Source organism: Zootoca vivipara, chromosome 5 (assembly GCF_965207765.1).
Source record: "Zootoca vivipara chromosome 5, rZooViv2.hap1.1, whole genome shotgun sequence".
NCBI classification, from domain to species: domain Eukaryota; kingdom Metazoa; phylum Chordata; class Lepidosauria; order Squamata; family Lacertidae; genus Zootoca; species Zootoca vivipara.
Genome location: NC_142588.1, coordinates 50,752,269 through 50,768,890, shown reverse-complemented (window position 1 = coordinate 50,768,890; position 16,622 = coordinate 50,752,269). Strand labels below are relative to the sequence as shown.

General features: G+C 39.9%; 1 protein-coding gene across 3 annotated transcripts in view; it reads right to left on the bottom strand.

The window, feature by feature from the left end:
* The window catches only part of SORCS1 (sortilin related VPS10 domain containing receptor 1), a 359,672-nt gene that overhangs the window by 171,364 nt on the left and 171,686 nt on the right, over positions 1-16,622 (bottom strand). For all 3 annotated transcript variants that reach the window (XR_009557597.2, XM_035132751.3, XM_088670638.1), the window contains exon 3: positions 12,325-12,424. Coding sequence is in view for 2 of the 3 variants with exons in the window: in XM_035132751.3 (XP_034988642.3) it covers positions 12,325-12,424 (100 nt within the window). In the remaining variant the exon portion in view is untranslated. The remainder of the gene's footprint in view (positions 1-12,324; positions 12,425-16,622) is intronic.

The window sequence follows — 16,622 nt, the reverse complement described above, 5'->3', positions numbered from 1 at the left end:
GTTCTTAACCTGAAACCGTTCTTAACCTGAGGTACCACTTTAGCTAATGGGGCTTCCTGCTGCTGCCGCCACCACACGATTTCTGTTCTCACCCTGAAGTAAAGTTCTTAATCCCAGGTACTACTTCTGGGTTAGCGGAGTCTGTAACCCAAGGTGTTTGTAACCCGAGGTACCACTGTACTTTTATTACCGACCAGGTGGTGTTGGCGGTGAAAGCACACAGTTGATAACAGGCTAGGCTACGGTTACCAGATGTCCCCGTTTCCCGGGGGCAGTCCCCGGATTTGCAAATCTGTCCCCAGACAAATTGCGTCCCCAGAATTCCTGTGCTGCTGGAGGAACATTCCCACTGTGGCCCCTCCCCACCCATGCCTTGGCCCCGCCCCTTGCTCCCCTAATTTTGATCCTGGGTACGCCCCTGCAAGGAGCTTTTCGTTCCCCACCTCCCCCTCCATCCAGTTTGTCAAACACACAGGCTATGCAGAGCTGGCGGCAAGGAAGGAGGCTCAGCTGGAGGAGGAGGAGGAACTCAGGCTTGCGGGACACTGGCGGCAGCAGTGGCTGCTGCTGCGTCTGATGCTGCAGAGAAAGGCTTTCCTCTCTCAGCCTGCTGATCTCCAGGATACCTCGTGAAGCTCAATGCACCAGGCTCACTCACGGCTGAGGGGGAAAGAGTGCCTCTGAGCATGAGCAAAGTGCTTCTCCCCCCCCCTGTGTCGCCTGACACAACAGCCAGGCTTTCCAGCTCTTTAATTTCTCCTTTTAAAAACTAGCACAAACCTGCTGTATTGTCAAGGGTGAGGGGATTTATCCCCCCTCCGAAAAATATTTCTAGCTATTTGAGATAGGATTCATCCCTGAAACCTGAGGAATTATAATTATTAAAGAATTAATTTATTTGTACAGAATAAACTTCCAGCTTTTTACTGGATCCTGTCAAGGGCTTTGATTTTTTTGCCAGCAGCATAGGAGTGTACAGCCTGGATCCCCATGAAAACCATGTAATTATGGATAATAAAGCATGAATTCTTTTTTAAAAAAGTGTCCCCAGATTCATTGAAAAAAATCTGGCAACCATAGGTTCATACTGATGTGAGCAGCCCACAGTCCCAGCAGAGATGGCTAGGTGAAGCTTGTAAGGTGCTGACTCAGACATGCAGCATGCACAACTATCTCATAGAATCAAAGAATCTCCCAACACTTACTCCTGGGGGGGGATCCCTTCCTCCCTAAATTGTCCCACAGTGGTGGCTGGTGGCTCCCAGGAATGAACTTCACTGGCCATTCCTCCAGCTTAACATGATTTGCACAGTGGCTGTATGCTTACAATGCTATTATGAACTCATTGGAAGAACAAATGAACCTAACAGTATCCTCTAGCTTCTTAGAAGATTAGTGGGTTGCACTGGGGTTTCAGCCAAACACCAATTAAAATCTAATGTTTGGAAGAGAATGTCTTGCCCAATAAATACATACCAAAAATAGGATCTTTGGACATGATCCTTATCTTGTACATTTGGCTATGGAGATGTTTGATATTCTCTACAGCTTCCTTTGAATTCGATATGTTTGAAAACTCTGCATGGGTGACAATTAAATAAATTAAATCTTGCCAATTTTGGTAATTTTAAGTACTTCCTGCATTCAAAAGGTTAATTTTTTTGTTTCTTAAAACAGAACAAAACTCTCTGTTCTGAAACATGCATTTCAAATGGAAGTGTCAATATATTATAAGCTTTCATATTTCAAGTATGCACATTTTGCAGCTGGCATTTGGATTTCAGTAGTTCAAATTTATGTCTGTTCAAATATCAAAGCCTACTCAAAAGGCATGTCTGACAAATGAAGATCAGACAAGACAAATAAAACAAAAGTCACGAATGTGATCAAAATCAAAACAAGGGAGAATTTAAGGGAACATGCATCACACATTTGAGGCATTCAGTATGGTGGACAATGATATTCTTGCATGCCAACCCAATCTCCAGGGGTTCCAGGCACTTGCCCAGCTTTCTTTTGGAATGAGGCACAGTGGAAATTGTGCTGTCTTTATGAGATATGGCATATTTACACAAATACACTACCTGAGGCTGAGATGAAGGGGTTCACAGCATCAACACCCCAAGTGGGTCTTGTTTTGCCCATAGCGACAGCCTTAGATTCAAACAGAAATCAAACATTCTTCTCAAACATTGCTTTGATTCTCTCTCTCTCTCTCTCTCTCTCTCTCTCTCTCTCTCTCTGTGTGTGTGTGTGCGCGTGCGTGCTTTACTTATGGGTCACATCACTGCAAATCTACTCCCAACTCTGGCTTTCTTTGTTGAGAGAGGAGGCCCCACCCATTTGCCGTTAATGGCTCATCAGTCAGGCTATCACCTCACCAGGAGGTTAGCAGGGCTATTCAAGGAAACAGAAACTTTGATTAAATTCTAAAACTTGCTAGAACCAAGGAATTAAAGGGTTCTGGCATCCAACTTAATACTACAGTACAGCAATATTATTGTGCCTCAGTCAGAAGGACTAAGTGGACCAGGCTTTGCAAGTCTGCAAACATGGTTCAATGCAGTGTAACTGTGTACTCATTCTCCTCAAAAGTGCACAGTGCTGGATTGGCCAAATTGGGAGAGTAGGCATCAGCCTATGGGCTCCAGGCCTTTTAGGGGCCCCGTGACAACAGATCAAAATAATTTGATCTTCAAAGAAAATTACAATCAAGCTTTCTTAGTTCAATGTTATCCCATGAGAGCGTGTGCATGAGAAACCTCCAAATAAGAAGCTTTCTGTGAGTTAGTGTGTAAAGGTAAAGGTAAAGGGACCCCTGACCATGAGGTCCAGTCATGACCGACTCTGGGGTTGCGCGCGCATCTCGCATTATTGGCCGAGGGAGCCGGCGTATAGCTTCCAGGTCATGTGGCCAGCATGACAAAGCCGCTTCTGGCAAACCAGAGCAGCACATGGAAACGCCGTTTACCTTCCCGCTGTAGCGGTTCCTATTTATCTACTTGCATTTTTGACATGCTTTCAAACTGCTAGGTTGGCAGGAGCTGGGACCAAGCAACGGGAGCTCACCCCGTCACAGGGATTCGAACCGCCGACCTTCTGATCAGCAAGCCCTAGGCTCAGTGGTTTAACCACAGCGCCACCTGTGTAGGGAGTTCAAAAACACATTAGGGGATAATATGCAATGCCTCCCCCCCCCCGAAATGTCTAGGAGCCTCCACAGGGTTTAATCTGGCATTGAAAGGGCACCAGTTCCAGGGCCTTAAAAAAAATTACAGGCACACTAGCCTGTGAAAATAACATTTGCACAGTTCTGAGATATTTTAATTCTTGAATCAGTGAGACAAGGAAAGCAGGTATTGTAAAGCTAGCAGCAGATTCTACCCTCCAATTATCAACAAATGCCAGCTGTAGAATAATTGGGACATCATAGTATAAAGTAGAGAAAGTGAAGGAAAATAAACCATATCACCATGCACACTCAGAAAATTATTTCCTCTGTCTCCCCGCACTTATTTGTGCTGACAGGCAATTTTTTGTGTGTAATTAAAAATCTTCATTAAACACTACATCAGCTCCCCTCCAAAATAATTTACATTTTGTCCTCAATATTGCATTTTCAAAAATAAAAGGGGGTGGGTGGAATAGTTATTCCTGGCAAAGGTCCAAGATTCCAATTATAGCTTCCTCTATGGAGGAAAGTGAAATAGATTTTAATTGGGGCCTAAGAGTAAAGGTCAGTTTGCTGGGAACAATGGGTGTCTTTGGTAGTAATTGACTGAATCATCCTGTAGGAATTTGTAAATGTCAGTAACATTCTTAAAATGAGAGGAAAGGGAAAGGCCTCATAGCAAGGAGTGACAGCAGCAGAGATTCAGCAGCAGGGGAAAACATTGCTGTGGTTATTTAAACAACACCTTAACTAGGGATAATTTGAGAAAGCTGTGCAATATGAAATGAGTCTGAGCACATTTAACCAATAAGAGTCATAAAATGCCTATAAGATGCTAAATATTTGAAATTTTGATCTCCCATGTCCCTGGTCCCAAAACTCATGTCCAAGGCCGTATGAGCAAATAGGTCATTCCTGGTAGCTCTGTTCAGATTGGCAGCGAAGAAGATAACACTATTTTCATTTGTTACCTTGGACTTACATGGGGTTTTCTTCTTAATATTCATGCTACACCAGTAAAACTCATCCTGACATTCCCTCGGAGGAGAACAACAGCTGTTCCATGCTCTATTTATGGTGCTCTTTCATCATGAAGATTTGATCACTTATTATGTCCTTCAGCAGATGATACTGAAAAATTAGCAGAATGAGGCAGTAGCTATGAAATAGAAGAAATTGGACACTGCAGGCTGCAGGTGGGAAAATGTCATGTAATGAAAACTATCTGTAAGTAGAAGACTGTACACCAGGAGGGGAAGTACTAGACTAGCCCTCTCTCTGCTGTGCTACCTTTAGAGAGAGGTATCAGTTCAGTCATAGAAAAAATGTTTTGTGCATATAAATTTCCTTGAGAAGTTCTGTTTATCAGGAGAAACCAGGGATTGAACCAGGGCATGCAAACTTTACTGTACTACTGAATTAAGAACTCTTTCTTGTAGAATGCTAGAGCTAATCTAAAGAATTTCAATAGGGCGGAGAAAGGAGTCAGACAAACGAGTTGACACAAACAGGAAACTTTTGTGAAAATAAAGATGATAAAAATATAGCTCAACTATAGAAGGAAAAAAAAACACCCCTGATGCTATTCTATACTGAACACAGAATTAAAGAAGTTCAATATTCAAAAATGCCACTGACTTTCAATTACATATCTCTATCTTAATTGCTATTGGAATTAGATCATGTTTCTTGGATTGTAGTTGTGAGGGTAGGGAGAAAAAGTGAAGGCATAAACTGTCTTTTGTACAACTTGATGAAACTCTCCTTGCTTTATCGACTGCATTTGTTTCTGGAACAGCATCCAAGGTTATAAGTCTCAGCCAATGCAGAGAGTTTCAACCAGCCAAAGAATATTGCTTCAACGGTTTAAGCTATGCAATGTCATCCATCATAAAATAAAATATATTGAAGTCTTAATACTGCACTCATATTTATAAATATTTTCAACTTTAGGGATCCAGCAGCATCAATAAAACACCCTGGCAGCTTTGTTAGAACCAAAGGGAAAAAAGATACTTAATATGAAAGAAGAAAAACAGGAGTAGAAATCTGGTACATAAATTTGATGTCTCCCAGTTATATAGGTTGAAGCAGTCTTTTTGGACTTACTACAGATGAAACAATATTCAGATCTCTACATTAAAAGAATGGATTAAAAAAAAGTATGTCTAAAAGTCAGTAATAAAAATCAGACACCTCATCTGACTTTTGAGTATTATTACATTACTGTACATTCTTACATTATCAGTAGCTCTTGGAGAAACTACCAAAAACTTCCCCAGGAGCAAGCTTCTCCTCCTCCTTCTCCCATCCACTATTTTACCTTTTGTAAGACTTTTTGTGTTTACACTACAAAAGTATGTTTGTGTAGATTTTTTTTTTAAAAAAAATCGCATTGGTCTTAAAACTAAGCTATATGTGCATATTAAGGTCAACCTTTGTCACTTCTTTTCTTTCAGGTGAATCAGCAGAGATAGCCACAACTGGAGAGGGAATTTCAGATGAAGCAAATTTGACCTAGAAGACTACAAGATGTTCTTTGAGAGGTACATCATAATTTAAACCTTTGTTGTGAGGATTTCCCCCCATACTGTGTTGAAATCTCAGAGCACAAAACAGCTAATCTTATACATCTTTATACTATAATTGCATTGTCTGCAAAGCATTTCCTAGACCACTGTAGAATCAGGCTTTATGACCTGTCTGTGTAACCTTCTCAGCTATCACAATCAGCCGCCTTGTTTTCGTGCTTCCACTACCATATCAATCATGTTTCATACAGTCTCATTCTCTCTGTCTATTAGTAAAAGAAATCATTCACCAGCATTAACCCACAAACCCACTGTAGGAGCTGATGACTTTCAAATTGATCTTTTCCCCTTAGACTGAAGAAGAACCAAAGCTATATCTGAGCTCAACACCAAGGACTAGACTTTAACCTAGCAAGAATAAGTTCAACAACTTATCCTTGCACCTATCACCTAGTGTGAGTAAACTGTCATTAATTGGACACACAGGTTTAGCTCAGTGCTAAATCAAAGCAAAATGTGCACTTGTGCTTTGCATCTCTCCATCTATTTTTGAAAGTTAGGTGGCTTTACGGGATAAATATTCCATTTGTTTCTGTTGCTTTGAAATCAAGCAACACCTTTCCTACTCAACTCTGTAACCCATAGCCCATAGCACCTTGTCTTGGAAACACATAGAGCTGGACATATTAATCATGCTTTCTGTGCAATAAAAAGGGAAATATTGAAGGATTAAGGCATCTGCAACCCATTCATTTTGCACATTCCACAGCACAGCAATTAAAAATGAAAGGTTTAGAAGATATAAAAGCAAAATTTAATGCAGGAGTGCAGGACAAGAGAAAACAAAACCCAGGCCCACAGGAAATAATCAATATCTGATGAGAAGACATTGTGCTATTAATAGTATGAAAGTGCTGGCAGATATTATCAACTGGAGTTTTATTAATTAACTGGAGATGCAAAGATACAATGGTGTTGAGATGTACAAAGAACAAATGTACTGGTTCCTTGGAAAGAACACAGTGTGCAATTTATGAGGACACAGCATCTAAATTAGCCAGCAGCTCAGTGACTCCAGAAAAAATATTTCCCCCAACCAACCATAAGTCTCTTGTTTTCACCTGCATTTTCATATCAGTCAGGATTTTTACTTGTCCCATGTAGTTTTAAAAATCAAATACTTGGGGACCTTTAACCTTAAAGCCCATATAGAATAATAAAAAGTGTTTCTTATAAAAATAAAAATCAAGAAGTCTTTTTGAGAACTTGCATGCCTTTTCAAAGGAAGGTTCATTGTATCAAGTGATGTTACCTAGTAACTTTTCATTTCTTCTTTCTTTTTCAATTCCAACCTCAGTTACTTTAAAACAGGAGTGTTAAATCCCAAGTCTAGCATCAAAAGCCACTCCAAATGGCCTGTTGGATTCTTCCTTGGCCACACCTGCATCCCTTGGCTATGCTCATAGCAACCCTGCTCTGCACACTCCTCAAATACGGCATATTTGCTTGGCTGGAATGTGCCCTTGAAATATGACAATGCCTCTAACAATTGGATGGATGTTTCCCTATGTTTTTATTCGATTGTGGCCCCTGAATGGCTGCCCATGAGAGAAAGTGCCCCTTGGTCTGAAAGAGCTTCCCCACAACTGTGCTAAGACACATATAGGAAAAAAAACCTCAGCTACATTTCCCTTCAAATTTCAAACTCCTTCCACATGCTAACTATACGTTTTCTCTTCTCTCATTGCAACAGCCCATTAGAAGAAGTCCGGACCAGATAAGAAATGTATTGGTCATTTGGGATTCTCTCTTCTTGATACTTGTTGACAAATAACCATGCAGGCAGATTTTTTTTTTTGGCAGAACTGAGGTTTCCCTCTCCCCTTCCCCCATTCTCCACTGTCATAAATCACAGGGCCAGGTGGCACTATATTTCAACAAGATGATAGTTATTTGCCTGTAAACGGGTTTTCTGTGGCTTTTATATCTCCAAGGTTTATACCCCTCAGTATTATTAGATTATTGTTTTCTATTATTACAGATTGATCCAAAAGAAGATGTTGTAATTTACCCAAATAAAACCCCAATAGTGACTGATCAGCAGCTTAAATGGTAAATAATGTTTTCTTCTTTATGTCTCATAAAACCCTCCGGGAACTACAGATTCATTTATTGCCTGGAACATCTTGTTTTAAAAAAACACAACCTGTGCTTTTTTTTGGGGGGGGGGGAGAGAAAGAGAGAGACGAAAAGTGGAATATAAAAGCATTAAAGAGAAAACTGGTATTCACAGACCACAGCAGACACTTTTCAAAATATGTCAATGTGCATTTATATACAACATATTACTTAGGGAATGCTGATCAAATACATATTAGAATCACAGTGTTGGAATAATATAAAACTGACAAGAGATCTGACAGTTTTGTCATCCAGCTGTTACACTAAACCAAGGTGTGGTATATTAAAGTGCCCACAACAAATTAGCATAAACAAAACAAATTACAAAATTCAGGTGAAAATCAGTTTAGGCCTGTGGCTTTCAATAAGACTACTACTCTAATAAATAAGGTCTATTTTTTTAAAAAAAATGGACTCTTAACAAGAAACTATAGTTAGTTTTGAGCTGTGGTTTCATTCATTCATTCATAGACACATTTTCAAGAAGGCAAATGTTGCAGTTTGAGGTGGCAAGAAATTTGAGGTGGCAACAAGTTTGTCCTACTATGAATACATCTCTGACAGGGGGTTCCCTTTCCACATATCTGGGAGTCGGGGTGGGGCTTCTAAGGCTCAGTGTCATGCAAGCTGCAATGCCACCCTGGCTCCTAGCATTTTCCTGGCTCAATCCCACTGCTGCATCAGAGCTGCTTAGATTTCCCCTGGAAGCTCTTCAATGCCCACCTCAGCTTCAAAGCATGACAATGATGGCTGGGTGTGCCAATCCCTTTGGGATCTGTTTAGCCAAGAGCTTCAATAAAGATTGCCTCTTTTTTGTGATGATTCCCATGTGACATGGCACTGTCAGACAAGGAATGTCCAAAGTGGGGAATTAACTTGCATCTGGGCAAAAACCTCCCTACTCCATTTCCTGCTCAACAGCTGCTTGAGGGCCACAATGTGCCATGTGGAGCCATCTCACTCCCAGAGCAGGTGAGTCAGGGATAGGGCAAGCTCTTGGGTGCACTCTGGGCATGCTTGCTCATTCTCTTTCCAGATGCCCACATAGAGCTGTTTGCACTGTTTTGCCCCTCCCCTCCAGTTGCAAGAGCCTTAAGAAACTGTGTCAGAGGTTTGTGCTCAATCCCAACTCACTTGCAATCCAGCAACTCTTTCACAAGTTTTTCCTCTGCCAGCAAGCAAGTCAGGTAGCAAGCAGAGGCTGGATGAGCTGTGGAAGGCTTTCACTGTGCAATTAACAAGAGAAGTGAGTCCTTGACAGGGGATCGTGCCAAGGAGACCCTGGATAAGTTCCACGGACCCCCAGGGTCCCAGATCTCTAATTTGGAACCACTGACTTAAAGACACAAGGAAGAACCATTCATTCAGCACTAGGAGCCAATTAATTTTGGCAATCTATACTTACTTCCTAAAGTTGATTATTTAAAAATAAAATTTCTAACACTTCTTGTTCAAGTCATTCTTCTTTATTTAATTTATTGAATGATGTTGGTTCTATTGTATTGTTTAACTCTTAGGTTGTGTGACATTTACATATAATTCATTCAAAGTTTTGAAGTAAATTTTAAATTTTAAATTTATGCAAGTAAAAGAACAATAAATGCATATAAAGATGTCAACCATTTTGCTTGGGGGTTCTGTTCCTGGCCCCTGTGCATGTCTGTGGCATGCACATAAGTCTGCTCCACCTCATTATGCCTTATTATGCCACTGTTCTACCCTGCCCCACCCCACCCCACTCTTGCCCTGCCCCTGCCCTCTTCCAGGTATCTGTCTTTATTGCCCTCTCTTTGGGCCCCACTGGCTGCAGGATCCCTACGCCTGGGTCAACAATGAGTTTGCTATCAATAAACAGGTTGTACATGATTGTAAATAATAAATAATGTTTTTGTGTGCCAGCCCAAAACATTTTGCTGCCTGAGGCAAAGGGGGGGAATACCTTCCTCTTCCACAAAAAAGAAGCTTACTAGACTGGCAGGTGTATCCTACCTCAGCAGTGACAATATGATAGTTTCCTCCATGGCACCTGAGCATACCTGGCTAGTTGGCACAACAGTTTACATAACAATCTTGTATATAATTTAGTTTGGGAATTATGGGGGTTGTTTGCCTCCTAGAGTCAACCTTGGCAGGCATATAGCCATATCAGGAGGTGTTAAAAAATAATGAGGCAAAGTGTGAATTCCTAGTAGTCTGGTCTGTAAAAGGCGAAAGTATACTTTTTGATATTGGTTGGTTTGTGGATTGGGTTATGGGGGTGGGGAGTAGCTTGGGGGTATATGAGCTACTTGTGGAGATGAAGGATCTGAGGTTCTTGGAAGATCAATATTGGTGCAGGAGGAAGGAGAGTGGCCTGACATAAGATCCTATGAATTCTGACTGAAAGAATTCTGCTAAAAGGAAGTTTAGCTAGTAGAAACTGTTCAGATATGAATAGCTGGCTGCATTTATCCTCGTTTATTTTCAATATCTTTTTGTCCTCTTGGATTGTTTGTGTGCATGTAACTATTAATATATTGAAACCCTTTCGAGATTAACCCCCTCCCCCTTTTATAAAGCTTTGTGGTCTCTTGTCTGTAGTTGCCGACCCCATGCTTAAAAGCCAAACCTGCACATTGACGAAAGGTGTTCTTGAGGTGATCCAAGAACTAACCAAGGTGGAGGCAGCTAGGGAAAAAGGAGGCCTTTCTGCTGGTGGGGTTCAGAGGAAGGGAAAGGCAAACTAGAGGGGCAAGTTTGGACAGCTCTCCTTTCCTCAAATGGGTTGGAGAGTCAAGACAGGCACACAACCTTTGTCCTCAAACAGCTGCTGCCAGCAAATGGTAAGGCTGGCCCTGGAAGTGAAGACTTTCCCAAATTATTTTCAGTGTTATTAAAACTTCTTGTCTTTCCTAAGCAAGATAAACTGTTCCTATGTACACGAGGAGAAAACAACAACAACTATCCCTCTTTTGTGAGCATTTCCGTATTACAAATCCTTCATAAATTGTTGCTCAGTGGGGGGTCTGATGTGATTAAAACCTTCCGGGCTTTGGGATGCATTTTCTCTGCAGGATTTTGTCAAATCCTTTTCAGCTCACTATTGGGAGTACTTAAAAGGCAAACAACTTTAAATACAATCTGGCCTCTATAGATGAGGCTCTAACATCTTAATGAGCTGTTTCCCTTTCCCAACAATGAGTTCATCCTAATTCAAGAAGAAACAAAATAACTTCAGGCTTCATAATATTTATCCACATCTTGTGCATTTTCAGTATGAGTGAATCCAACTTATTCCCAGATTTATTGTATTCAACACTGTTAAAGAAAACGAGATGTGTGAAACTGAATACAATAACAATGTTGCAGGTTTTCTGTTTCTTTGTTTTGTTTAGAAAGAACACATTTTGGGCAATGTTTCTAGGTAACCTTTAATAATAATGTATCACATGCACAGGTCATAATAACATTGCAGAATTCCTTGCTTTCCAGGGATATATTTCATCAAGCGTCTTGTAGCTCTTCATTCTCCTGCATCCGGCTACTTCTTAAATTTATTCAGTATGTATTATAGGGTTTATGACGAGCCCTGTTTTTTTAACATGTTTTAACCAAAATGTTTTAACCAAACAACCCCACAATGTTGCAGTATAAAGTAGGCAAAGGATTAAAACACTTCAGTGGAGTCAAATGGTAAGGAGTCAAATGAAAAACGTCAAAGGCTAAATTGCATAAAGTGAGGCTGGGGATTGGGCTAATGATGTGAAAAGGGGCAGTTCAGGGGTTCCCTATGCAGCTCCCCATTGGCTGGATCTAGGGAACCACTTCCCATCCTATAGTCTCACTAGAATGTTTCTCATGCCATTTCAGTAGAACACGAAGATGAAAGCTTCAGGCTGGAAGAAAGCATGGCCATGTCTACATCTTTTCCACTCATACACTAAATGTGTACAGAGGCAGGATTGCAATGGTGCTTTCTTCCCCTGCCACCCATATGCTCATCTGCATTTGCGCAAAGAGCTCTATGCAGGTGCAGCCGCATGTACATATGAATATTTCATACTTATGATCAGGGACCTGGCCATTTGCATGGTTCTCGAATGTGCATACGTTGTACACCTGTAGGTCTCTGTTCTCACCTTCACTTGAATACATGGACATATAATACAAGGAGATGGGAGTGAGGATAAGGAGAGAGATAACATTCTCCCTATCCATGCATTCACTGAATGATTAAACAGGGCTATATAGTATTGTGAAAGATTGCCATTCGTCAAAAAGCAGCATGAGAACCAGGATGCAATGAACATTAAAAAGAAGGTACATGACCATCTAAATTGTAAACTACTTGTTTTTGTTTGTTTGTTTGTTATTCAGGAACATTGGTAACACTATGTAAATATTAACTAACAATCAAAATAAATTTTCTGTCAGGGTTAAACCAAACGTGTTGTCACTTACCTTCCGCTTATTAGTTGGGCAGACATAGAGGTAGCTAAGAATGGTCTTCAGACCCACTTTGTCATTCAGCTTTTCATATGTTGTCCCATAATCTGTTGACCTGTAATTTAAGAAAACTTTAGTAAGCATAAACACCAAAGCAAAACTAAGATGTTAACTGTTTGGCTGGTTTCCAAGTTTAGACATGCAGCAAAATAGCTCTCTGGAGCTTTCTGAGTGATTCGTGTAGTATATAATGACACTTAATTATGTACACATGCCATCATGTGAGTGGTTAACATTTGCATTTAAATTGGATTAGGAAAAATTAAAAATGCATCCTCCCGATTCCATTCCAACATAAACGCCTACAATAAGAAATGTTAATCTAGTTCTAAGAGGTGGTGGTAATGTTTGTTGTAAATGCCAAGTGTCATGACAACAAGAGACTGAGTTACTTCTTTGCGAGATACCAATCTCAGCCTTAAGATCATGTTGAGATAGCGTAGCGGATTTATTCCACTCAAGCCAAGTGGTACAATTCAAGTTGTTTGCTCAGTAAAGAGAACGCTTGCTCATATTGGAAAAGAAAATGATATCATGACAGCTTAGCAACTACTTCATTGTTCTATTTTTGCAGGTCATTTAGCTGTCTATTCAGTGATGGTTCATAAGACTATGATTATTACAGAGCTGGCTAACCAAGACAATAGATATCTTGCTAAGTGCCAAATGGCTGGCATCCATGATTTGATTCATCTTGCTGTTTATATTTAAATATGAAGATGGAGTGTGAGTATCTGAATTACCGGTAAAGCATGCCCCCCCCCCCCGACAGAAACCTGCGTAGTTTAATACTGTATACCATATAGGCACCAATAAGGAGGATTCTCCCTCAAAATGCACTGGGCATGTAGAATTACCAGTATTGAAAGGCCTTGGTTTTGCCCTTCATAATACATTGGATTTGGGACTATTTACAGTATTTATATTCTGGCTGTTTGGGGGATACATAGCCATTTGGACGCTTAAATTGTGTCCAAAGTTAAGAGATCACTAATTAAAAACACCAATTTGCACACATTTGAGATAGAAATGTTTCCTGGGATGAGAACACAGCATCTAGACACATCCGAATCCTATTACAACTTCTTTTTAGAAATTAAGCAGTGGGAGAAACTCACATATTGAAAGCGTCTAGACACAGATGCTAGCTATCTGGCATACATCTGAGTGAACAGTGACATACATTAAATTCAGAATATTTGTTGGCAAAAATCAGACATTGAGAAAAGGTCCAAGGTCATCAGATCAACCTGATTCTGAATGGTCAACTGTCCCCACCCCAATGAATTTTCAAGGCAACGGTATTAAATGTCTTTATGAATTTTTAATTGTTTTTAAATGTGTGTTTATTATTATTATTATTAATAATAATATAATTTTATTTTTATTGTATTGTTTTAATTTTCTGTGTTTGCTACCCTGGGTACCTTTGATATTGGGTATTAATTTGGTATTAATAGCCTAATACTTATTTAGTCCATCTTTGCTATAGTTAGAAGAATTAGGTTTTGTGGGGCATTGGGATGTTAGAAGGGTTTCAGAGAGATATTTTTAACATGAACTCATCAGCAGTCATAAAATCAGCGATGCTTCTATGGATTTCAATAATTTCACTATTTTTACCCTAAATATCTAAAAGGCACACACCTGCATACATTATGCTTTTAATAATAGCTAAACTTGCTAATAATCACACACCTGCACTTATACACACTGTGACTTGATTTTGGCTCAGAAAAAAAATGGCAAGAATTGTCCAGGCAAGAATTGGTGTTATGTGGGTGCCATGGTGTGTGTTTTGGGTGCTATGCCTGCAAGCGCCAGGTTGGAGAATTCTGCTACACAGTTAATTGGACCCTGAGGAATTTGATTCTGGACAGGCACAGGATTGGGCTGTGGATCTTAAGAGCAATAATTTTGAACCCTGCATTTTGTAGGTCTCCTCATTTTGTTCCTTAGGCTCATTTATGCTTTTTGTGTTTATCATTGGCCTATTGAGGGACATAAAATCCATCTGTTTCATTTAAAACTGGTGTGCATAGAGCAAATTACAAATCTAATAACGAGAGAGGGATAAATTTAAACCACAAATTTAACATTTATACCTGTGATTCAACATTATTTCAGGAGCGTTTCAAAGGGGAAATAAAACAATGAGAATAATGACTTCCTGATCTTCCCATCCCTTATGGTTTAATCTAACTATACCAGCACTAACCTTGCTCTCCACCCAACCAGCTGCTGCCTGATAAATTTAGCTCAAACCTTGTTATACATACCCGGAATAATTTTTATTTTGTACAATGTTTCCCCCCTCCTCCCAAAGATCTTGCCATTTAAATACAGCTTCATTATTATTCATTGACAGTTGCTCTCTCACACTCCCTCCACCTTTTTTTCTTCTGTCATACATATGACATTTCTATTATGGTATTATAACAAAATAACTTGCACGCTTTATTTAAAGTCACCAAATTCCATTAGTCCGCCCACTGTCAGGACAATATCTCAATTTGCTCATCACGGTATTTCAGAATGATAATAGGCAATCTGCATCCACTGAATACATGAACCCTAAGGAAATTGTCACCTGTTTCTTAAGCAATTGTACACAGGAATGTTTGAGGCTGTCGGCTGGAATGCAACATTTCACTATATTGCTTAATGGCATGTTTTTTTATTTCCCTGATCAGAAATGTGTGACTTGTTTTACTTGAGCTCCTGCACATTTGAAACTCTGTTCTCGCATTTCCCTGAAACCTCCCAAATAACAGATGTCTAATTCAAATGCAGGAAAAAAATGTATTTGCATTAAGGATGACACAGAAAAGGTCCATGGCTGCAGGATATTGTTGACTTCAGGGATGCACCTGTGAACAGGTGTGATGTGTGAACTACCTGTACCACGTGGGAGTGGGGAGCAAATAATGGACAGATCTCATAATCATTCAGAATGATGAACTCAGAACTTGTATGCATTCAGGGAATTTCTAAGCTCAGGACCTGGGTGTTAGCAACTTGTTTTGACTGTCAGGTACCATTGGTGATGACTTGTGCATCAAGATTGGCAGCAGTGGTAGACCTTGGGGTCATAAAGTTGAGTGGTTCCCCATAATCCTTGTGCTTCATTCTAAAGAATAGATGTGGCGTCCTCTGCAGTGTCCCTGGGGCTCCATGCCCAGTGTGACCAAAACAGTTACGCTCCCTTCAATTTGCCTCTGTTCTCAGCTCCCAACAATTGTCTTGTTCTATTCAACCATTGTCTTGTCCCCCTTTTCCCTCACTGGTCCTCCTTCTGAAGAATGCAGCAACTCTGTGCTAGTTTGGACAGAAATATATGGAAACAAGAAAGCAGCAACATCCAGTCAGTTTATCACCTGACACTCAGCAGGAGAGAAGAGTTAGTTGGCAAGACTTGCACAGGGGAAGATCAGGCTTCAGCCATAGGGCCCAAGTGATTAAGCAGAAGAATTGGTGTTCCATGAATAAAGAACTAAGCATATACATGTGCAACTTTGACTTTCCATAGACAGTGAAGCAACTAAAAAACCAAGCTCTAGTGAGTTGCCTCTTGTGCATGAAAAATAACAATTTATTACTGGTCAAGGAGAGTACCTTTGTTTTTTGTTTCCTAGATCTTTAAAATGTCTGCAGCAACTGGGATATGTTTCATCATGAAATTTTTAATTTTTATCCTGAACAACTTTCATTCTGATATGAATGGCATGGCAATATATTTTAAATTATTCCATCCTATTTTATTATTGACTACTACCTTAAAAACAGGTATGGGAGGCGGTTGGTTAGAGAGCTGTGTTGGAACACATAATGTTATTCTGACCATACATAGAAACCTTCCATCAGTCTTCAAGAAAACTATTGCACTGTCTTGCCTTTTACATACCACCCCCTTTGAAAATGTACTGGAAATCAAATTGGTATTTGAAGTTAAAATGTAGCTGTTTTTTGTTTTGTTTTTTACAATCCCCCTCCACAGAGGAACACCAGATGTCTATTTAATTACATTTTAATTACATTTAACTTTTTTAGTCATTTCAGTTTTTAAACAAAGGTATTGTTCTCTATTCTGATACCTTACCACCATGTAACAAACAAATAAAAAAGGCAGTTTGACAAACAAATAGAATGCCCAATGCACAAACTAAGTGGTTGAGAGGGGAATTAAGTTATTCTCTCACTTAAGATAATGTACAAGTGAGAGAATAACTCTTGAGCAGCAGCCTCCAGCTTGG